Source organism: Pristiophorus japonicus, chromosome 8, assembly GCF_044704955.1.
Source record: "Pristiophorus japonicus isolate sPriJap1 chromosome 8, sPriJap1.hap1, whole genome shotgun sequence".
Taxonomy (NCBI): Eukaryota; Metazoa; Chordata; class Chondrichthyes; family Pristiophoridae; genus Pristiophorus; species Pristiophorus japonicus.
Window position 1 is genome coordinate 10,379,823 of NC_091984.1, and position 25,359 is coordinate 10,405,181.

At 48.3% G+C, this 25,359-nt stretch overlaps 1 protein-coding gene across 1 annotated transcript in view; it reads right to left on the bottom strand.

Annotated features, from left to right (window-relative positions):
• The window catches only part of samd13 (sterile alpha motif domain containing 13), a 103,402-nt gene that overhangs the window by 66,566 nt on the left and 11,477 nt on the right, over positions 1-25,359 (bottom strand). The window contains exon 2 of the mRNA XM_070886508.1: positions 9,990-10,119. Coding sequence (XP_070742609.1) covers positions 9,990-10,119 — 130 coding nt within the window. The remainder of the gene's footprint in view (positions 1-9,989; positions 10,120-25,359) is intronic.

The window sequence follows — 25,359 nt, forward strand, 5'->3', positions numbered from 1 at the left end:
GCGCTTGCTTTCTGCATGCTCTCAGCGACGAGACTCGAGGTGCTCAGCGCCCTCCTGGATGCACTTCCTCCGACTGCGGCAACTACAGAGGAATCTCCCTGCTATCAGCCACTGGGAAAGTTGTCGCTCGAGTTCTCCTCAATCGTCTTCTCCCTGTGGCCGAGGAGCTCCTCCCGGAGTCACAATGCTGATTTTGTCCCCAACGGGGCACAACGGACATGATCTTTGCAGCACGACAGCTGCAGGAAAAGTGCAGGGAACAGCACAAGCCTTTATACATGGCCTTCTTCGATCTTACAAAGGCCTTTGACACTGTTAACCGTGAGGGTCTATAGAGCGTCCTCCTCCGCTTCGGATGCCCCCAAAAGCTTGTCAACTTCCTTCACCTGCTTCACGATGACATGCAGGCCGTGATCCTTACCAACGGATCCATTACAGACCCAATCCACGTCCAGACTGGGGTCAAACAGGGCTGCGTCATCGCTCCAACCCTCTTCTCAATCTTCCTCGCTGCCATGCTCCACCTCACAATCAACAAGCTCCCCGCTGGAGTGGAACTAAACTACAGAACCAGTGGGAAGCTGTTTAACCTTCACCGCCTCCAGGCCAGGTCCAAGATCACCCCAACCTCTGTCGTTGAGCTACAGTATGCGGACGACGCCTGCATCTGTGCACATTGAGGCTGAACTCCAGGATATAGTCAATGTATTCACTGAGGAATATGAAAGCATGGGCCTTACGCTTAACATCCGTAAGACAAAGGTCCTTCACCAGCCTGTCACCGCCGCACAGCACTGCCCTCCAATCATCAAGATCCACGGCGCGGCCCTGGACAACGTGGACCATTTCCCATATCTCTGGAGCCTTTTAAAGGCAGACATTGATGCGGAGATTCAGCATCACCTCCAGTGCGCCAGTGCAGCCTCCAGCCGTCTGAGGAAAAGAGTGTTTGAAGACCAGGCCCTCAAATCTACCACCAAACTCATGGTCTACAGGGCTGTAGTAATACCCGCCCTCCTGTATGGATCCGAGGCATGGACAATTTAGAGAGCACCTCAAGTCGCTGGAGATATATCACCAACGACGTCTCCGCAAGATCTTGCAAGTCCCCTGGGAGGACAGGTGCACCAACATCAGTGTCCTCATCCAGGCTAACATCCCCAGTATTGAAGCACTGACCACACTCGATCAGCTTCGCTGGGCAGACCACATAGTTCGCTTGCCAGATACGAGACTCCCGAAGCAAATGCTTTATGTGGAGCTCCTTCATGGTAAACGAGCCAAAGGAGGACAGTTATAAGGACACCCTCAAAGCCTCCCTGGTAAAGTGCGACATCACCACTGACACCTGGGAGACCCTGGCCGCAGACCGCCCGAGGTGGAGAAAGTCCATCCAGGAGGGCGTTGAGCTCCTTGAGTCTCAACACAAAGAGCATGAAGAGGCCAGGCGCAGGCAGCAGACGGAACGCGCGGCAAACCAGCCCCACTGACCCCTTCCCTCGACGAATGTCTGTCCCAGCTGTAACAGGGTCTGTGGCTCTCGTATCGGACTGTTCAGTCATCAAAGAACTCACTTAGGGAATGGAAGCAAGTCTTCCTCGATTGCGAGGGACTGCCTATGATGGATGTTCCTACTTCTCTTTGGCCAGGGACTCGGTGGGGATTGGCATTTTATCAAGGAGGTTGAAACATTTCCTCTGTCGACCTGGGGCTCGGTTGCCATGTAGGAGTTCCAAGTAGAGCACTTGCTTTGGGAGTCTTGTGTCAGGAATGCGAACAATGTGGCCTGCCCAGCGGAGCTGGTTGAGTGTGGTCAGTGCTTCGATGCTGGGGATGCTGACCTGGTCGAGGATGCTAAGGTTGGTGCATCTGTCCTCCCAGGGGATTTGCAAAATCTTGCGGAGACATTGTTGGTAGTATTTCTCCAGCAATTTGAGGTGTCTACTCTATGTGGTCCACGTCTCAGCTATACAGGAGGGCGGGTATCACTGCAGCCCTGTAGACCACGAGCTTGGTACCAGATATGAGGGCTTGATCTTCGAACCCTCTTTTCCTCAGGTGGCCGAAGGCTGCGCTGGCACACTGGAGGCGATGTTGAATCTCGTCATCGATGTCTGCCCTTGTTGATAAGAGGCTACTGAGATATGGAAACTGGTCCAGGGCCGCGCCGTGGATCTTGATGACGGGGGGGGGGGGGGGGGGGGGGTAGTGCTGTGTGCAAGGAATTCCCGTTGCTGGTGCAAACAGATCTCGATGATGCAACAAGGAGACAACAGTGCTTACAGCCCTTTACAAGCCTCCAGGCCAAAAAAACTTCACAGGTCAAACCATCAAATAAGAGCTGAACTCTATTAGAGGGCTGCATTGGGCCTGGCTTGTAGCCCACAGCCTGTAGTTTGGAAGCTTGGCTTGTGGGGTTCGTAAATTATCTTCTGCTTTCCTTCCTTTTCGAGCAATGTCTGACCTCCACGCTTTCCCTTCCTTAACAGCACACCCAGACTCGATAATCTTTCTGCTCTTTGGCAATGTACAGATATGGGAGGCCCCATAATGGAGCCACAGGAATTTCAGTTCTCCATTGCCATGCTAGCAGATGTTTTTTTTTATTTATACATTCACAGGATGTCGGCGTCGCCAGCAAGTCCAGCATTTATTGCCCATTTCTAATTGCCCTTGAGAAGGTGGTGGTGAGCCGCCTTCTTGAACCGCTTCAGTCCATGTGGAGAAGGTACTCCCACAGTGCTGTTAGGGAGGGAGTTCCAGGATTGTGACCCAGCGACTATGAAGGAACAGCGATATACTTCCAAGTCAGGATGGTGTGTGGCTTGGATGGGAAGTTGGAGATGATGGTTTTCCCATGCGCCTGCTGCTGTTGTCCTTCTCGGTGGTAGAGATCGCAGGTTTGGCAGTTGCAGTCGAAGAAGCCTTGGCGAGTTGCTGCAGTGCATCTTGTAAATGGTACACACTGCAGCCAGGGTGCACCAGTGGTGGATGGGGTGCCACTCAAGTGGGCCGCTTTGTCCTGGATGGTGTTGAGCTTCTTGTGTGTTGTTGGAGTTGCACTCATCCAGGCACGTGGAGAGTATTTCATCATACTCCTGACTTCTGATTTGTGCCTTGTAGGTGGTGGAAAAGCTTCGAGTCAGGAGCGGCGTCACTCACCGCAGAATACCCAGCCTCTGGCCTGCTCTTGCTGATCCAGTTAAGTTTCTGGTCAATGGTAACCCCCAGGATTCGACAATGGTAATGTCATTGAAAGTAATGGGAGGTGTTTAGGTTTCCTCTTGTTGGAGATGGCCAGGTCCTGGCACTTACGTGGCACGAATGTTACTTGCCATTTATCAGACCAAGTCTGAATGTTGTTCACCTCTTGCTACATACACACAGACTCAAACATACTCCTACTGTCCTCCATCCCACAAGACCTCTCTCTACGTGGAATTCTCAGTGCGCAATGCAAGCCTCACGACCTCGCCGCTGGCTCGTGCCGTGTCTTCCCTTGGTCTTGTCCACGCCGCTCCACCTCTGGGCTCCGACATGCCGCTCCACGGCCTCCCCATCCCTCCCCTCCCCTCCCCGCCGCTCCACGGCCTCCCCTCCCCTCCCCTCCCCTCCACGGCCTCCCCTCCCCTCCCCTCCCCGCCGCTCCACGGCCTCCCCTCCCCTCCCCTCCCCGCCGCTCCACGGCCTCCCCTCCCCTCCCCGCCGCTCCACGGCCTCCCCTCCCCTCCGCTCCACGGCCTCCCCTCCCCTCCCCGCCGCTCCACGGCCTCCCCTCCCCGCCGCTCCACGGCCTCCCCTCCCCTCCGCTCCACGGCCTCCCCTCCCCTCCGCTCCACGGCCTCCCCTCCCCTCCCCGCCGCTCCACGGCCTCCCCTCCCCGCCGCTCCACGGCCTCCCCTCCCCTCCGCTCCACGGCCTCCCCTCCCCTCCGCTCCACGGCCTCCCCTCCCCTCCGCTCCACGGCCTCCCCTCCCCTCCGCTCCACGGCCTCCCCTCCCCTCCCCTCCCCACCGCTCCACGGCCTCCCCTCCCCACCGCTCCACGGCCTCCCCTCCCCTACCCTCCCCACCGCTCCACGGCCTCCCCTCCCCACCGCTCCACGGCCTCCCCTCCCCTACCCTCCCCACCGCTCCACGGCCTCCCCTCCCCTCCGCTCCACGGCCTCCCCTCCCCTCCCCTCCCCTCCCCGCCCTCCCCTCCCCTCCCCGCCCCTCCCCTCCGCTCCACGGCCTCCCCTCCGCTCCGCTCCACGGCCTCCCCTCCCCGCCCTCCCCTCCCCGCCGCTCCACAGCCTCCCCTCCGCTCCACAGCCTCTCCTCCCCTCCCCGCCCCGCCCTCCCCACCCTCCCCTCCCCTCCCCTCCGCTCCACGGCCTCCCCTCCCCTCCCCGCCCTCCCCTCCCCGCCGCTCCACAGCCTCCCCTCCGCTCCACAGCCTCCCCTCCCCGCCCCGCCCTCCCCACCGCTCCACGGCCTCCCCTCCCCTCCGCTCCACAGCCTCCCCTCCCCGCCCTCCCCTCCCCGCCGCTCCACGGCCTCCACTCCCCTCCCCTCCGCTCCACGGCATCCCCTCCCCTCCCCGCCGCTCCACGGCCTCCCCTCCCCTCCGCTCCACGGCCTCCCCTCCCCTCCCCGCTGCTCCACGGCCTCCCCTCCCCTCCCCTCCCCACCGCTCCACGGCCTCCCCTCCCCTCCCCTCCCCGCCGCTTGCAAGTGCCGTTTGATAGCACTGTCGACGACACCTTCCATCACTTTGCTGATGATTGAGAGTAGACTGATGGGGCGGTAATTAGCCGGATTGGATTTCTCCTGCTTTTTGTGGACTGGTCGCAGCCGGGCAGTTTTCCACATTGTCGGGTAGATGCCAGTGTTGTAAGCTGCACTGGAACGGCTTGGCTAGAGGCGCTCAACAAGACAGCCAGGATGTTGTTGGAGTCTATAGCCTTTGCTGTGCTGTGTGCTCAGCCGCTTCCTGATATTGCGTTGAGCGAATCAAACTGGAACCCAAGCATCATTTGTAGGAAGACTGACAAAAAGCTATGCACAGTAACAGTGTGCAACAGATCACCTATTATCCACACTCCAATTAGCTTCCAGAATTATTATAGGACAAAGCACTACCTCCTATCTGGTATAAATCAACCTCAAGGCACAGGGAAGAGCTGTGGCTGAACCCAGTCTCCAAGCCCACCCATGACCCCACTGCAGCAGTGTACATATTTCTACTTCCCACACCCGCCTTTCTCAAGAACTCTCTCAGTAAGACTGACCGTGCAGCAAGTTTTATGCTACACCTACTCAGAACTCAGGGACTGCAAAAGCTCAATATACTTGCCACCCATCAGTTATTTGCGTTGTACTCGTCTTTACCTCTGGTGACAAGAAGATGGATGAACCATACAAGTAAACCCAAAATTTGACCTCTGTGATTATGTCAATTTCCATGATCTACACCTCCCATGGGGGTGGGGGAAAGAGAGATTTCCATTATTGCAAACAACGATGGTCCTACTGTACTTCAATAAATGTTGTGCTGAACTACAATGTCCACAGACTATTACCATGTTGTGGCAGGAAACAATCCTGTACTGAAGTTCTTTCAGGATGTAATGAACAGGGTGGATAAAGGGGATGGGATGTATTTGGACTTCCACAAGGCATCTGACAAGGCGCCACATAAAAGGTTACTGCACAAGATAAAGGTTCACGGGGTTGGGGGTAATATATTAGCATGGATAGAGGATTGGCTAACTAACAGAGAACAGAGAGTCGGGATAAATGGTTCATGCTCGGGTTGGCAACCAGGAACTAGTGGGGATCAGTGCTAGGACTCCAACTATTTACAATCTATATTAATGACTGGGAAGAAAGGACTGAGTGTAACGTAGCCAAGTTTGCTGACGATACAAAGATGAGAGGAAAAGCAATGTGTGAGGAGGACACAAAAAATCTGCAAAAGGACATAGACAGGCTAAGTGAGTGGCAAAAATTTGGCAGATGGAGTATAATGTTGGAAAGTGTGAGGTCGTGCACTTTGGCAGAAAAAAAATCAAAGAGCAAGTAATTATTTAAATGGAGAAAGATTACAAAGTGCTACAATACAGCGGGACCTGGGGGTACTTGTGCATGAAACACAAAAGATAGTATGCAGGTACAGCAAGTGATCAGGAAGGCCAATGGTGTATTGGCCTTTATTGCAGAGGAGATGGAGTACAAAAGCAGGGAAGTCTGACTACAGCTATACAAGGTATTGGTGAGGCCACACCTGGAATACTGTGTGTCGTTTTGGTTTCCATATTTACGAAAGAATATAGTTGCTTTGAAGGCAGTTCAGAGAAGGTTCACTAGGTTGATTCCGGGGATGAGGGGTTGACTTATGAGGAAAGGTTGAGTAGGTTGAGCCTCTACTCATTGGAATTCAGAAGAATGAGAGGTGATCTAATCGAAACATAAGATTATGAGGGGGCTTGACAAGGTGGATGCAGAGAGGATGTTTCCACTGATGGGGGAAGACGAGAACTAGAGGGCACGATCTTAGAATAAAGGGGCCGTCCATTTAAAACAGAGATGAGGAGAAATTTCTTCTCGGAGGATTGTAAATCTGTGGAATTCGCTGCCTCTGAGCTGTGGAAGCTGGGACATTGAATAAATTTAAGACAGAAATAGACAGTTTTTTTAAATGACAAGGGGATAAGGGGTTATGGGGAGCGGGTGGGGAAGTGGAGCTGAGTCCATGATCAGATCAGCCATGATCTTATTGAATGGCGGAGCAGGCTTAAGGAGCCATTTGGCTTACTTCTGTTCCTATTTCTTATGTTCTTATCAAACCCAAGCTCTGGAATTCCCTCCCTAAACCTCTCCGCCTCTCTCTCCTCCTTTCATCATCATAGGCAGTCCCTTGAAATCGAGGAAGACTTGTTTCCACTCTAAAAGTTAGTTCTTAGGTGATTGAACAGTCCAATACAGGAATTGCAGTCCCTGTCACAAGTGGGACAGACAGTCGCTGAAGGAAAGGGTGGGTGGGGAGTCTGGTTTGCCGCATGCTCCTTCCGCTGCCTGCGCTTATTTTCTGCATGCTCTCGGCGACGAGACTCGAGGTGCTCAGCGCCCTCCCCGATGCTTTTCCTCCACTTAGGGCGGTCTATGGCCAGGGACTCCCAGGTGTCGGTGGGGATGTTGCACTTAATCAAGTAGGCTTTGAGGGCGTCCTCGAAACATTTCATCTGCCTACCTGGGGCTCACTTGCCGTGTAGGAGTTCAGAGTAGAGCGCTTGCTTTACGAGTCTTGTGTCAGACATGGGAACAATGTGGCCCACCCAATGCGGTTGAGTGTGGTCAGTGCTTCAATGCTGGGGATGTTGGCCTGATCGAGGACGCTCACGTTGGTGCGTCTGTCCTCCCAGGGGATTTGCAGGATCTTGCGGAGACATCGTTGGTGGTATTTCTCCAGCGATTTGAGGTGTCTACTGTACATGGTCCACGTCTCTGAGCCATACAGGAGGGCGGTATCACTACAGCCCGGTAGACCATAAGCTTGGTGGCAGATTTGAGGGCCTGATCTTCGAACACACTCTTCCTCAGGTGACCGAATGCTGCGCTGACGCACTGGAGGCGGTGTTGGATCTCATCGTCGATGTCTGCCCTTGCTGATAATAGGCTCCCGAGGGATGGAAAGTGGTCCGTGTTGTCCAGGGCTGCGCCGTGGATTTTAATGACCGGGGAAGCAGTGCTGTGTGGCGGTGTTAGGTTGGTGGAGGACCTTTGTAATACGGATGTTTAGCGTAAGACCCATGCTGTTATACACCTCAGTGAAGATGTCGACTATGATTTGGAGCTCAGTCTCTGAATATGCGCAGACGCAAGCGTTGTCCGCGTACTGTAGTTCGACGACAGAGGTTGAAGACGACACTCCTAAAAACCTAGCTCACACCTGTCTCATGAGGCTCGGTGTCAGATTTTATTTGATAATCGCTCCTGTGATGGTTTACTGCAGTGAAGGCGCTATATAAATGCAGGTTGTTGTTGAAACGCACTACAAAGACACACGATTCAAGTGGCAATTTTAAGGAGATAATTGTATTTCCCTGGCCTTACACTCCGAACTGGTTAAATGATTTCCTTTGACTGAAAGGATCCGGAGCAGAATCTAAATTCCAGGTTGCAGCTCTCTTTCGAAGGACTAACAATGAGGCTCTTGGGTCATTAACACCCTGTGATTACAAGGCACCGTGCTGTCTGAAGGAGTGCTGCATTGCAGAAGGCATCGTGCTTTAGCCCGTCTGTCTGCTCAGGAAGACGGGAACCATCCCACGGCACAATTACAAGAGCACGGAATTCTCCGAACAAAACAAAAACACAAAATGCTGTAACCTCACGGCAGGTCAGTCAGCATCTGTGGAAAGAACAGACATGTTAACGTCTCTGGTACAGACCCTTCTTCAAAACTGGATTCTCTTAACGCCGTGGTCAACATTCCTCTCTCAACCGACATACAGATTAGCTGGTCATTTGTCTCAGTGCTGTTTAAACGACCTTACTCTAGGCTGCCATGCTTACTTACATAACGGTCGCTTCTCCTTCAAAGGTAACGGACGATATAAAGCATTTTGAGACATTTCAATGATGGGATCAGGATCTATATTCTTCAAATATTTCTCCTTTCACTTGTAATGCTCACCAAGGCAAGCTGATGCCAGTTTTGGGGAATGGAACACTGTCTCCACTTTTGAAAGTCTGCCAGAAAACACTCCGAAATCAAATAGAGCATGAGAAAGATGCACAGTCAAGCCTTCCCCTCCCCTTCCCCCCTCCACCCCCCCATCTCACCCGAAAAAATTCACTTCCCGAAATAACCCTCGCTTAAAGGGGGTAAATCAAGAGCGATGAGAATCATCTGTAACATAAGGGTTTGTTTCATTAATTTCCCTCGGTGGGTTTGGTTTGCCCTTTGCAGGGGCCCATTATGTTGCTTCAAAGTGACCTTTACGTGTACGTAGTGAACAATGTGGTACAGGCACCAGAGAAGTCGGTGGTTGTAATCAGACTTATAGTGCGCACGCATACTCATACACATGCTCTCCCTCTCCGAAGGTATCCAAATGCTGGCAACAGGCATGTTCCATTCCAAGGCACCCAGTATCAACATCAAGCACTCCCATATCAGTACAGCGCAGTTTGATACACAGCAAAGCTTCCGTGGGCTTTGACCCAACATGGAGTATAAAATCGAGAAAAGGACCACCTGCTGCACCCGTGTCTACGTCCCACAAAAACCACCCTCATGGCCTCTCTGATGAACTTAGCACGAATTAGTATAAAAATCAGGCCCCTGGGCTAAAAATGGCCAAAGCTATTTCATGCAGGACCATTACAGACAGAAATAAGCCACCCTGAAAGTCGGCACTACATCCAATCCTAGCGGTGAATGGCTCATGCCTGGCCTATTGGATCACAGAGTGCCCAGCATCAAGTACAATCATTCTCTGGTCTATTGTGCCACATAACTGAATTTATACAACACCGTTTAGAATTAACTGTTTGGTACCTTTGGTGATGTACAATCACTGTTATTGAAAAGAATCTGGCAACTAATTTGGGCACAGCAACATCGACAAACAGCAATGAATGATCAGTTCATCGGTGTTTGGTGGTATTGCTCGAGGGGAAGGAATGTTGGCCAGGACACTGGAAGAAGTATCTGCTCTTTTTCCAAATAGTGCCATGGGATCTTTTACGCCCACTTAAACAGGCAGAAGGGGCCTTGGTTTAATGTCCCATTCAAAAGATGGCACTCCCAACAATGCAGCATTCCCTCAGGACTGCACTGAAGTGTCAGCCGAGATTATGTGCTCAAGTGAGGAAGTGGGGTTTGAACACACACACACACACACACACGTGTGACAAGGAGGAGCGAGTGCTACCAACTGAGCCAATCCATTTGTAATTCTAGCCCCCACCCAATTATTTAAAAAAAACTAAATACTCAACCTAGATTGCTCCATTCTTCAATTTCCTTCAGTTCTGGTTCCATGCACTTGCTGTCTGGAGGGGCTGCCGGAGGGTTAATTAACGAGGCATTTGCTTCGATTGCTTTCTCTTTCCGAGTCCTCGCATGTCCCTAGAAACAAGACACAAGAATAACAAAGGCAAGAAATCAGTGAAATATAGTGGTGACTGCTTCTCTCCAATTCTATATCACCACCGTTTTCCTCGTCTGCTCCTGATTTCCGAACCATCTTGCAGACTGATGAATGTGCACAAACTGCACTACATCAAGTAAAAAGAATGAAAGATCTGCATTTATACCAATTTTTGAAGTGCAGTCATTGTTGTATTGTAGGAAGCGAAGCAGCCAAATTGCGCACAGCAAGCTCCCACAAATAACAATATGATAATGACCAGATAACCTGTTTTATTAAGTGATCTTGGTCAAGAGATAAATATTCAGTGAAACTATTTGTACTGCACTTTTTTTTGACAGACGTGCGAGACAGGGAGTGTTGGGGGTGGGGGATCATAGGGGAGAGGGGGAACTCGGGGAAGACGGATCATGTTCTTCCAACCCCCTACAAGGGACATCATTGGTGTGGATGATATCCTGAAGTCACGACACTTTCACTATTCACTTCATACACAATAATCATGTTGTTAATCCGTACACAATGCCCCATCGATGGTGGGGTAAGGGAGGGGGGGGGTGGGATGCACTTGCACTGGGGTAAGGCACGCACTTGGACTGGAGTAAGGCACTTTGCCTGGCCCTTGCTGTCCTCTGTCGCTTCAGGAAGTCAAATTGGATCAAGTTACAATTTGCAAAGTCAGTGAGACCTTGGGATGGGCGGTTCCAGTTACACATTCCTGTGAAACTTCAGGGTGTGGTTTATCCTCCAAGGGGACCAATCATAGGCAAAGGGTGGAGCATGGTGGCCATTTTTGCAGTACAAATAAGCGCATCCATAAATATTGGCCAGGACACTGGGGAGAATTCCCTTGCTCTTCTTCGAAATAATGCTCTGGAATTTTTTTTACATCCACCCTCAGTTAAACGTCTCATCCGAAAGACGGTACATCTGACAGTGCAGCATTCCCTCAGCCAGCCGAGATTATGTGCTCAGGTCTCTGGAGTGGGACTTGAACCCACAACCTTCTGACTCAGAGGCAAGAGTGCTACCCACTGAGCTACGGCTGACACCGTATAGGCGAGATTTAATTGCAAATCTATAGTTTTGTAAAACTGCTGGGCCTGGTTTGTAAGTACTGCACTTGGGAAAAGGGCACTAATGTATTTTTAAAAAGTCAAATCGTTTAATAACTTCATTGGGAAAAAAAACTTTTTCTAAAGTCAATGGAAATCAAACGCCTACTGTCACAAGGCAGTTTACACACGCACACGATGTATATTCAAACACAAGGTGAAGCACAAAGGAAACAAGGCACCTCACCACCCTACCCTCCCACTGCAAAAATCCCGAGCTTTCATTCAAGGTGACCCAAACATTGAAAAAAATCTTTCAACCAAAGTTCCCAGCTTGGTGCCAGTTGTTGTGTACAAATACATTTTTCCCGTTTCCTCACTTCAACCAGCAGATCCCAGTTACTCCTCTCCTCCAGTGCTGGGATACATTCCGACCAGTTCTAGGTCCTGCTGGGGGCTTTGAAATATCCCACTCCCTCTACCTGCCCTGCTCAGCTGTCTCCAATTTTATATCGCCGGGAAGTCGGGCGTCGAGAAGGTCAGATGCCATTTAAACCACGCAGTGTTTGAAGAGCAGAGCGGGGCAAGAGCTGGTAGAAAGGCAATGGTTCTGTGCTCAGAGGGAAATCTCAAATAAGGCATCCCAATCCTTTACTTAAGCTCCAAACAGGAACATAAATTTCAAGTGACAGATAGATAGATTTTTAACCAATAAGGGAATTAAGGGTTACGGGGAGCGGGTGGGTAAGTGGAACTGAGTCCACGGCCAGATCAGCCATGATCTTGTTGAATGGCGGAGCAGGCTCGAGGGGCTAGATGGCCTACTCCTGTTCCTAATTCTTATGTTCTTATGTAGGCTTATAAGCGAGTATATATGGTAGCATCTCTTTCGGTCAGCCGTGACTCAATGGGTAACACCCTCGCCAGAGTTAAAAGGTTGTGGGTTCAAATTCCACTCCAGAGCCTTGGGCACAAAAATCTAGGCTTATATTCCAGTTCAGTACTGAGGGAGTACTGCACTGTCTTTCGGATGAGACGTTAAGCCTGCTCACTCAGGTGGACATAAAAGATCCCATGGCACCATTTCGCAAGAGGAGGAGAGTTGAGTTATCCCCGGTGTCCTGGTCAATATTTATCCCTCAGTCAACGTAAAAAAAATTGATTATCTGGTCATTATCACATTGCTGTTTGTGGGAACTTGCTGTGCGCAAATTGGCTGCCATGTTTACTACATTACAACAGTGACTACACTTCAAAAAAGTACTTCATTGGCTGTAAAGCACTTTGGACATCCGGTGGTCAAAAAAGGAGCTGTATAAATGCAGGTCTTTCTTTCTGTACCGGCAAATTTTCCATAAAGAGTTCATACAGCTTTTATTTCCCTCTTCCACTTATCCTGGTCAATTATCTCCCTTCCCTAAAGCCACCGACTTTTTTTGTTGGGGTACAGCTTCAAGGTGGCCAGGCGCCCTCCAGTAACCTGCCCAAACAGCCAAGTGAGTCTAGATATTGGGCTTTCCAATCCCAGAGAGCATCACATCCAGATCAGACTTGGTCCTCACCTGACACGTACATTTCCAACAACCCAGGAGCAGAAACAGTGTCTCATTTTCTTCTTGCTAACCTGGCAGAATTGTGGCCGACTGCAGTGACCCCACTGCTGCCTGGGCTGAAATCAAGGGATCAAACTCAGATCTGCTCAGAAACTCGCTGTTCATAGAATGATTACAGCACAGGAGGAGGCCATTCGGCCCATCGTGTCTGTGCCGGTTCTTTGAAAGAGCGATCCAATTAGTGCCATTTCCCTGCCCTTTCCTCATAGCCCGGGAACTCTACCCCTTCAATTACTTATCCAATTCCCTTTTGAAAGTTACCATTGAATTTGCTTTCACTGCACGTTTAAGGCAGTGCGTTCCCAATCACAACTCACCGCATTAAAAAATCTCCTCCTCTTCCCAATTACCATAAATCTGTACCCTCTGGTTACCACCCCTTCAGCCACTGGAAAGTTTCTCCCTATTTACGCTCTCAAAACCCTTCATGATTTTGAACACCTCTATTAAACCTCCTCTGCTCCAAAAGAACCTCCCCAGCTTCTCCAGTCTCTCAACGTAACTGAAGTCCCACATCCTTCATACCATTCTAGTAAATCTCCTATGCAACCTCTCCAAGGCTTTGACACCGGTCTTAATGTGTGATGCCCAGAATTAGACAATACTTCAAGCTGGGCTGCTTTCTGTTCCTAAGCCAATTTCGTATCCATGTTTAACTAACTTAGCACGACATCAGCTTACGGTCACCCTCACACCTCAATAGAGAATATAAGATCATATTCAAATACTGCTTAGAACTGTAAGCTCATACTCTTTTTGGTAAAGTTTTAGGATCATCAATTTGTTTTCTCTCCGTAAGAATGTAAGAATTAGGAGCAGGAGTAGGCCATTCGGTCCTTCAAGCCTGCTCCGCCATTCAGTAAGATCACGGCTGATCTTAGAACTCAACTGCACTTTCCCACCCGATCCCCACAGCCCTTGGTTACCTTTGTATCCAAAACTCAATCGATCTTGGTCAGGAATATGCTCAACAACTGAGCATCCACAGCTCTCTAGGATAGGGAATTCCAAAGATTGACAGGAATTTCTCCTCATCTCAGTCCTAAATGGCCAGCCTCTTATTTGGAGACTGTGACCAACATTGCCAAGAAGGTGCACAGTCGCGCACCTCTCTGCCGGTCGCACACAGCCCGGGACTGGCTTTCAATGGGTCACGTACCCCCCAAAAAAAGGGGGGAAATTGAATGTAACCCCTAGTTCTAGACTCCCCTGTTAGGGGAAACATCCTTCCAGCATTTACCCCATCAAACCCCTTTAGAATTTTATACGTTTCAATGAGATCACCCTTCATTCTTCTAAACTAAATTTTTAAATAAAGCTTCTATACATTTTGCAGCAAGGTATAACACTCAACAACTCTGCACCAAGGAGAACGTTTGAAACACACCTGATATTTTAACTCCTTTTAAAAAACAAGGAATATAGTCGACTCAATCGTTCCTCATAGGACAATCCCCACCCCCACACCTTCTATCCTAGGAATCAGTCTAGTAAATCTCTGTTGCACTCCCGCTAAGGCAGGTACATCCTCCCTTAGGTAAGGAGACCAAAACTGTATACAGTAAGTTTCATTAAAATATTGATTAAGTATTGATGATATACTCCATACATCAAACATTTGTGATGGCAACCATTACAGAACTACTTTAACCCAGAAGGCAATTTGGCCCATCGTGCTGTTGCAAGCTCCACATCGGATATATATATACTCAAACCCCATTTCTCTGCTCTCTAACATTTTTTATTTAAATAACAAAGGGTTTGAAAACATCCTACACATTAAAGTGTCAAAAAGATTTTAAAAAGAAAGCCAGTCATTTCAGACTATCCTTTTCTGACCTGGAGCCAGAAATTAATATGCCTGTGGTAATCTGTAAACTTCCCTCACCAACAATAAAACTCTGATTGACTCCCAGACCCTATTTCGGCATCTTTCCTTTCGTAGGGGCCAAAAAGAAACAAGTCAGGTTAGCATCATAATTTGCATTTATATAGTGTCTTTAACATAGAAGAGCATCCCAAAGTGCTTCTACATTAGTGCAACAATGAAAAGAAAATAGACACCAAACCAAAAAAAGATATTAGGAGGGTTGCCCAAAGGCTTGGTCAAAGAGGCAGATTTTGGAGAGTCTTTAAAGGATAGGAAAGTGGAGAGGATTAGGGAGGGAATGCCAGGATTGTGAAGCCCAGGCGGCTAAAGGCACAGCCACCAATGGTGGGAGAGAGAGAGAGAGAGAGAGAAGAGGTCAGAGTTAGAGGCATGAAGGATTCAGAAGGGGAGTTCTAAGGCTGAAGGAAGGTATAGAAATAGGGAGGGGCGAGGCCATGAAGAGATGTAGACGCGAGGATGCGAATTTTAAAATCTGAGGGGTTGAGGGTGTAGGAGCCAGTGTCGGTCAAACAAACACAGGGTTGAAGGTGGAGCACAACATGGTGTGGGACAGGTTTCAAACGTACAAAATCAAATGCAACACTTGTACTGACAATACAGCTCTTCCATCTCTCTTGGTGTAGGTGTTCAAAAACGTACATTCTTGCTTGTTTCAGAAATATTACAAATCATGATTTAAAAAATACACTTTAGGTCATAATTCTAGCAAAGCTGCCAGTCTATTTACGTATTTAAATTGCATCTAATCCAGTTTGTTTTTTAAAGCTCTTGTGTGGGCGTTCTTCCTGCAACTATCAACACAACCCTGTCCCAACTCCCAAAGGACAACATCGGAGGAAAGTAATACTATCACTGTCAAGTATGCTTGCATTAACTGGCAACAGACGACGATTGGTAGTAAGTCAGCAAATACAGAAATATCACATCCTTATGGAATCCCTGGGTTCCCCTCTCAACCCTGCTACAGTCCGGGAACCTCATTAGAAAATCTGTGAGGAAAACCAACAGTCCAATGCCAAGATCAAGAGGCTCACTTTGCAACCACAACAAGGAGGTTTAAAAAAAAACAACCAGGAAATCTAAAATTAAAAGATGGAAATGTTCGAAATATGCAGCTCACTCAACATCGGAGAGGGAAAGAAAACGTAAGCTGCCGTTACCTTTCTGACTGACCCTGCTTGAACATTTGGTGCATTTTATTTCTGTCCTGGAGATGGCTGAACGGGTGGGCACGTTCTCCGCTCTCTTCTCTTCAAAGCAATACTGCCTGAAGGTGTACCCGCTCTGCAGGTGCCGGGCCTCTGCTAGTCACTAGCCCTTCCACATGCTCAGGCAGACTCCAGACAATGAGAATTGGCAGGTGATTGGGGGGGGGAAGAGAGGGGGTGGCGGCACATGCATCAGATCCTGCCCATCCATCATCAGATGCCCATGCAGCAATCGGCACAATCAGCAACAGGAAAAAACAAAGGCTTGTATTTATAGAGCGCTTTTCACAACCACCGGACATCGCAAAGCGCTTTACAGCTAACTGAGTACATTTTATGTAAGGATAGTCACCGTTGTAATGTAGGAAACGCAGCAGCCAATTTGCACACAGCAAGCTCCCACAAACAGCAATGTGATAATGACCAGATAATCTTGTTATATCTTCAGTACAACTCTCACACTCAGTCTTAAGATGGCAGAACACACCAGAACTCCAGTCAGGTGACCTTTTCCCTTCTTTATATAAACAGCAGTGCCAGAGGAGGAGCTATATATATTATAATTACTTCTTCATTAAGGAGGGAAAAGTGTAACAAAATCATACATAACTTGCATGGTTATATGTAACAAAAGATATGTACTTACTTTGCCATATTTACAAATCAAGCTTAACCACTTGTTTTCTGTTTCGAAGAGGATACCTTCGCTCTCGAACAGAACCGTCCAAACCAAACATGGTGTTGAATTTAAACTCATTCAAGGCTGATCCTGAGGAAAGTTTTCCTCCAAGGGATGCCCTTGATTTCCATTTGAACTCAAACTTTAGACTGATTGTCTGCCTGACTCGGATTCAAGACTTAAATTCTGACTTTCTCTTGGATTTGTTTCCAGTACATTGGATTTAGGATTTGCTACTGGTGTATCAAAACTATCTGATGAGTCAGAAATAATTGAATCATTCCCACCTTCAACTACTTTCACGTCTGTAGATAAAATATGTGAACAAACCTAACCTGTCCATGATCAAACATCTTGACCAAATATGTGCGAGGATCACATATCTTCACCACTCTTCCTGGTAACCACTCAGTTATGGTTTTCATCATTGGGGACTTTGATGATATTATTTACGGTGAAAAACATTTCTAGCCGCTCCACATATGCTCAAACTTTCACGGTCGCATTGAAACTCCCCCAAATGCCCTATTATTCCCATAGGTGTGGCCATCTGGACTCTGGCATTTCAGACAAGTGTGCTTGTAATTTACCTTGGATTTGTAGCTATTAATCAAAATAGAGAAGCTTTCAAAGTCTGTCGGTTGGCTGAATCCTCCACCAACAAAATTTCTGCTTTTTTGCCCCGATAATCCCATCTTCATCACCACTGTTATATCTTCAGTACAACTCACAAACACACCGGAACTCCAGCCGGCTGACTTGTTCCCTTCTTTATTATAAACAGCACTGGCTGCAGTACCACAGGAGTCCACAGGTGGCGCTATATATTACAAATCTAATTTGTTTTAGCGACATTGGTTAATGGATAAATATTGGTCAAGATACCAGACACCTGCTCTTCTTCAAAATAGTACAACAGGACTTTTAACAGCCAGCCGAGAGAGCAGACGGGGCCTCGGTTTAACGTCTCTTCCGAAAGCTGCCACCTCCAGCTTTCTCTCAGCACTACACTGGAGTGCAGGCCTGGATTTTTGTACTCAAGTCTCTGGGATGGGACTTGAACACACAACCATCTGACTCAGAAGTGAGTGTGATACCCACTGAGCCAAGGCTGATTCTTAAATGAATTCCGTTAATTCAACGCAGACCACAAATCAAACCTGGGACGTTGTGATCTGCGTGGCCGGGTTACCCGTCACCCTCGGCAACTGAATCACCGGTGGAGGTTGAAATCTAGCCTTGATTGCCGGAATAAATTCTCTCTCGCGATTAAATGACTCCACATTAGCAACAGGAGGCGCCCATTCAGCCCGGTGAGCCTGTTCCGCCAATCAATTAGATCATGGCTGATCTGCATCTCAACGCCATTTACCCACCATGGTTCCTTATCTCGGAAAACCCTTGTTGAACCTAAAAAAAAAGCGATCAGTCTCAGTTTTGAAGTTTTCAATTGATCGCGATCACAGTCCAGCGCGCTCAAGTCCAGCAAAGTAAGCAGCTCGCAACCAAGCATCGGGGAAATAATATCCGAAAATCGTGCTGCCGCATTTCTCTGCTGTACTCCCTCAATTATCGATGGTCAGCATGGCTGTGACGTCGCAACATTCACATCAATAATCAAAGCACAGCTTAATTACAGGAATAGTGCAAGGGCATGCAGTTCTCTGCAGTCCTGCTACCGCCGGTCCAGCGACAGCTAAAATGCAGCAAAAACTGCAAATGTGTTAAGAGACAAAAGAAAACATGTCAACATTCATGGACCAATTGAAGGGATTAAGAGAAAATGTTCCATTAGTTTCAACACCAGCAACTTTTTGAAATTATAGATACATTCGGTTCCAGCCTGCACTGATTCTCCACAGTTGCTTAGATGGCATTAAATTAAACTCGGCTGACAATTCACACCCAATTGGAAAACAAATGATCGTTTCTCTCGGCACCGAGTGAAAAAGCTGCTTTTAAATTTTGCGCTGAGAGTGCGTGCTTCTTTTTCCTAAGTTTTCTTCTTTCTTACTTTCCCCAAAGGCCCCAACTCCTGCTGGGGTAAAGTTCTCTGGGCACACAATGCCGCCTGGTAGCTATTCTTTGTGACTGAGCTTACACAATAATTGCTGGCAGGCTAATCAAGCAAGGCAGCCCCAAGCTGTTCCCACCAGACACGCATGTTCCCAGCAGGGGTCAGTCAGGTCACTGAACTGCAATCAGCAGCAGAAACCCTCTGATTTTTTTTTAAAACCACCTTTTGAACTCAAGGGCACTGAAGCCAATTACAGCTCTGGCTGATACCAGCCAATTCAACGCAAGCCAGGAATTGTACCTGCAGCCTTCTGGCTTAGTCTGTGTAATGGCTTTACCCGCGAGGCCATCGAGAGCCACATGTTTTCGTTTCCACATGTGCACTGATGACACCCAGCTCTTCCTCACCGCCATTTCTTTCAACCCCTCCACAGTCTCCAAATTGTCAGACTGCTTGTCCAACATACAGTACTGGGTGAGCAGAAATTTCCTCCAATTAAATATTGGAAAGACTGAAGCCATTGTTGTCGGTCCCCACCACAAACTCCGTTCCCTAGCCACTGGCTACAGCTCTCTCACCAACTTCTGTCTGAGGCTGAACTACACTTTTCACAACTGTCCTGTATTCAACCGTCATTGTAATCCATATATAAACTGACCTACATTGTACACTGTGAGAACACGGACCACTAGGTGGTGAACTTGTGGGAGACACCCCTAACCTGGACTTTCAGGTATAAAAGGGGAAGCTCCACCCACCTTCATCACTTCAGTGCTGGCTAATAAATGTTACTGGTCACAGAATGACCTTCTCTCAAGTATGGCCCTCGTGTGCATTTGTATTGTATAGCAAGGACATATCAACAACCTTGGTATCATATTTGATCCTGAAATGAGCTTCCAACCACATATGCACACCATAACTAAGACCGCCTATTTCCACCTCCATAATATTGTCCATTTCCTCCGCTGCTGAAACCCTCATCCATGCCTTCGTTAGCTCTAGACTTGACTATTCCAATGCACTCCTGGCAGGCCTCCCACATTCTACCCTACGTAAACTTGAGGTCATCTAAAACTCAGCTGCCCATGGCCTAACTCGCACCAAGTCCCATTCACCCATCACCCCTATGCTCGCTGACCTACAGTGGCCTCGATTTTAAAATTCTCATCCTTGTTTTCAAATCCCTCCGTGGCCTCACCGCTCCCTATCTCTGTCCCACAACCCATTCCGAGAGATCTGGCCTCTAATTCTGGCCTCTTGCGCAGTCCCGATTACAAATCGCTCCATCATTGGTGACCATTCCTTCAGCTGCCTGGGCCCCAAGCTCTGGAATTCCCTCCCTAAACCTCTCCGCCTCTCTACCTCTTTCTTCTTTTAAGATGCTCCTTAAAACCTCCCTCCTTTTTTGGTCACCCTGCCCTAATTTCTCCTAATGTGGCTCGGTGTCAATTTTTGCTTTATAACACTCCCGTGAAGTGCTTTGGAACATTTTGCTACGTTAAAGGCGTTATATAAATACAAGTAGTTGGCCCTCGACAACGTGGACCATTTCCCATACCTCGGCAGCCTCTTGTCAACAGAGCAGACACTGATGCGGAGATTCAGCACCGCCTCCAGTGTGTCAGTGCAGCCTTCGGCCATCTGAGGAAAAGAGTGTTTGAAGACCAGGCCCTCAAATCTGCCACCAAGCTCATGGTCTACAGGGCTGTAGTAATACACGCCCTCCTTTTTGGATCAGAGGCATGGATGATGTACAGAAGCCACCTCAAGTCACTGGAGATACATCACCAACGATGTCTCTGCAAGATCCCACAAATCCCCTGGGAAGTCAGACAAACCAACATCAGTGTCCTCGACCAGGCTAACATCCCCAGCATTGAAGCACTGACGACACTCGATCAGCATCGCTGGGCAGGCCACATAGTTCGCATGCCAGACACGAGACTCCCTAAGCAAATGCTCTATGCGGAGCTCCTTCATGGCAAATGAACCAAAGGAGGCCAGAGGAAACGTTACAAGGAGACCCTCAAAGCCTCCCTGATAAAGTGCAACATCACCACTGACACCTAGGAGTCCTTGGCCGAAGACCACCCTAAGTGGGGGAAGTGCATCCGGGAGGGCGCTGAGCTCTTTGAATCTCAACGCCGTAAGCGTGAAGAGGTCAAGCGCAGGCAGCGGAAGGAGCGTGCGGCAAATCAGTCCCACCCAACCCTTCCCACCTGTGACAGAGTCTGTGGCTCTCATATTGGACTGTTCAGCCACCAGAGAACCCACTTCAGGAGTGGAAGCAAGTCTTCCTCGATTCCGAGGGACTGCCTAGGAGGATGAGCTGTTGTTGTGGAGGGCGTTGCAGCCCAAGATCTAGGTTCCACCTAACTAATGCTGCACGTAAACAGGGAGCGTTTGATACGAAACAAACACAGAAAATCTTGGGAAATGCACTGCAGATCAGCCAGCATCTGCTCAGAGAACAGATGGGTCTGTCACTTTGGGACACTTGCACCAGAGCAAATTGTGAGCACCAGGGATTTGAGCACAGGTCTCCGCTGATCTGTCAGTGCAGCACTGACAGGAGTGCAGAGCGGTCAAGAGATCCCATCCTTTGGATCAGCTGTTCAAACCGAGGCCCTGTCCGCTTGCTCCAGTGGTTCCGATGGGCCTTAAAGATCCTGTGGCACTAGCCAAGGAAAAGCAGCGCCTACTTCCAGTGCACCGCAATTTCTATCGGATTCTACTTTACAACCAAAGCATTAACTTGACTCTGCTTTACAAAACACTGGTTAGGCCCCAGCTGGAGTATCGTGTCCAATTCTGGGCAGCGCACTTTAGGGAGGATGTCTAGGCCTGAGAGAGGGTGCAGAAGGGACTTCGATAAATACTTGCAAGGGGGGGAAATTTGCAGGACTTTGCAGAAAAAGCGGTGGAGTAGCATTAACTGGATAGCTCTTTCAAAGACCCGACACAGGCACCAGAGGCTGAATAGCCTCCTTCGGTGCTGTATCATTCTATGATATTTCCATTTCTTATTTTGGATTCCCTGCAATTATTTTTTCCTTTTTTAAAAAAAAAAGAAACGCACAATAAGATAAGAGTTCAGAGTAGCTTACTCAGCCCGGTTATTCTCCACGCGAAAGCAGGTCAAGGGACAGGTCAGGGGCAGTGTTAAAGGATGTTGCCGTGGCACTTGATGGTTCAGCACTGCTGTTAAAATCATGAAAAAGCAAGAATGCACTTCGACACGTCATCGAGACCCGAGGCAGACCCCACAGGCTGCCACCTGGCTTTCAAGTTGTGAAGGAAAATAAGTAAGATGCAGGATCTTTATTCATAAAATGTATTTTATATTAAATGGCTGGGAGTAGGGCAGCAGAAGGGCATGAGCTGCACCGCTCCTCCAGTATCTGCACCAAATGGCTGTCCAACTCAGCAAAACACGATCAAAGTAGGCAGATTAGGAAATGGCTCATTATTAAATTGCTCAGCACTGACCAGGTAATTCAGGTACAGAAAAACTTGCATTTACACAACCTCAGGACGCCCCCAAAGCATTTCACAACCAATAAAGCACTTTTGAAGTGCAATCTCTGGTGCAACTGTGCCAGATAATTTGCGCACCGCAAGATCCAACAAACAGCAATGAGGTAAGTGATCAGATTATCTCATTCTGTGGTGTTGGTTGAGGGTTAAAAACTGGTCAGGGCATCACCCTGACCAACACCCTTGCTCTTAAGTGCCGTGGGATCATTAAATGTCCACCCGAGATTGCAGACGGATACTGGTTTGAAGTCTCGTCCGAAAGGCAGAACCTCCGACAATGCAGCACTCCTTCAGTAACAAGTGTCAGCCGAGATTTTGCACTCAAGTCCACGAGGTTGATTCCTCAGATGAAGGGGTTGTCATATGAAGAAAGGTTGAGCAGGTTGGGCCTATAATCATTGGATTAGAGATGATCTTATTGAAACGTATAAGATTCTGAGGGAGCTTGACAGGCTAGATGCAGAGAGGATGTTTCCCCTCGTGGGGGAATCTAGAACTAGGGGGCATAGTTTCAGAATAAGGGGTCACCCATTTAAAGCGGAAATGAGGAGGAATTTCTTCTCTCAGAGGGTCGTGAATCTTTGGAATTCTCTACCTCAGAGAGAGTTGTGGAGGCTGGGTCATTGAATGTATTTAAGGTGGAGATAGACAGATTTTTGAAAGATAAGGGAGTCAAGGGTTATGGGGAGCGGGCGGGGAAGTGGAGTTGAGGCCAGGATCAGATCAGCCGTGATCTTATTGAATGGCGGGGCAGGCTCGAGGAGCCAAATGGCCTACTCTTGCTCCTATTTCTTACGAGTGGGACTTGAAACGCACAATCTTCTGACTCCGAGGCGTGAGTACACCCAACTGAGCCACAGTTGACACCCAAGATACAATGTCACGGTAATGTACGAGAAGCTATGAGTTTTATGTGCCCCATCCATCTCCAGATCTGGCAGTATTTAATGTCGCCAAAGGATCAGAGCATTAAGTTTCCTCATCAGTGTGATGCCCTCGACCTGAACAATACAAACACAGCCTGGTGAAAACTCCTGGCAATTGCAGAGGCAACAGAAAATAATAAAAAATAAACCATGTCTAAAACTAAATGCATGAAGTAATACATTTTAGAAGTAATAGAATGGGGAAATCCATTTAAATAAGATTTTTTGAAAAGTAGAGGAATCTTGCTGTGCAGGCACACAGTGCATTATAGATAGCAACACAAGTGAAGACGACCATAAAAAAGGCAAACTGAATCCTTGATTATTTTTTGTATCTCGGGGCACAGAACACAAAAACAAGGAGCTGATGTTGTACGTGTACCAAGTCTTATTTAGGTCGGAGCTGGGAGTATTGCAAACAGTTTTGGGCACTGTTTTATAAAGATATAAAAAAGTGATGGATCGCCGGATCACCAAGATGTTAGCAGGGAAAAATGCCTTTGCACAGAAGATGGTTAGCGAGTAAGCAGGAGACTGGGATAGGGATATGATGGCAGTGTGGTTAGGTTACGGGATTAGTAATCCAGAGGCTAATGATCTGCAGATGGCGAATTCAAATCCCACCACGGCAGCTGGGGAATTTAAATTCGGAATAAAAAGCTAGTGACCATTAAACAACCGGATTGTTGTAAAAACCCACCCGGTTCACTAATGCCCTTTAGGGAAGGAAACCTGCCGTCCTTATCTGGTCTGGCCTATATATGTGACTCCAGACCCACAGCAATGTGGTTGAACACTTAAATGCCGCAGCAGGACACTCAGTTATACCAAACCGTTACCAAGTAGTAACATGGACTGCAGCAGTTCAAGGTGCATGCTTACCACCATCTTCGAGGGATGGACAAAGATGCTGGCCATGCCATTCGCCAGTGTACAAAACAAAAATAAAATGGTTCAGGTAGAGAAAAGCACTTGATGGCCTCTTTCTGTGCTGTAACATTCTATGATGCTATACTGGCTGGGAAAGAGGGAGTGGCTATCCAGCTCTTAATCCTACAGGCATCTCCTGCTAGAGGAGGTGACATGAGCAGTTCAGCCACAATTACAATGCTTTAGAAAATTCCATTTTTTTTTTTAAATGTATTCGTTCATGGAATGTGGGAGTCGCTGGCATGGCCAGCATTTATTGCCCATCCCCAATTGCCCTCGAGAAGGTGGTGGTGAGCCACCTTCTTGCATCGGTGCAGTCCTGTGGTGAAGGTAATCCCACAGTGCCGACTTTGTCGTAGCGGTTTGGCACAACTCAGTGGCTTGCTAGGCCATTTCAGAGGGGCAGTCAAGAGTCAACCACACTGCTGTGGGTCTGGAGTCACATAGGCCAGACCGGGTAAGGACGGCAGATTTCCTTCCCTAAAGGGGATGGGGGAGGGGAGTGGAAAGAGAGAAACATTAGGATGCAGAATATGAGCAACTTGAGACGTGACATATACTGTGTGTAGTGTGCTTGGGCGCGGCAGGGGGTCAAAAGAGATTGGGACGGTGACTTTGGTTCCCAAAGCTCTCCACCACTGGGGTTTCCTCACCTCATGTCAGGATCTGTTGTATGCGAATCGACTGAGATTAATGGCTATGATTCGTCAACGACTCCATTGTCGTTGTGTCATGAGATGGTACAAGGCAAACTCGACAGACCTTTGGTCTATTTTCGCCAGGCAATCCTAATGTTTCAATGATTCAGCCAGCATTTCCTCCCCAAACTGCTATCCAGTAATCTTGGCTGGAAAGTACCTATCAGGATATCAAGCAAAAATACAGTATTGGCTCATGCATTATTTCTGACAGCCAAATTGCATGCCAACACTCACTGTCTGGTCTACAGAGCTTTGGCGAGAGCACACCCCTGGATTAATGTGCAGTTTTGGTCTCCTTATCTCAGGAAGGGACAGAGCGTATAAACATAAGAGTGCATCAGAAAGCAGAGTCAGGAGGGGGGAAAAAAATGGTAAAAAGACAAAATTAAAAGCTCTTTATCTGAATACACGCAGCATTCATAACAAGATAGATGAGTTCACGGCACAAATATAAATAAATGGGTGTGATCTGATAGCCATTACAGAGACGTGGTTGCAAGGTGAGCAAGGTTGGGACCTGAATATTCAGGGATATTTGACTTGTCGGAAGGATAGGCAGAAAGGGGAAAAAAAAGAGGTGAGGTAGCTCTGTTAATAAAGGATGACATCAGTGCAGTATTGAGAAATGATATTGGCTCAGAAGATCAAGATGTAGAAT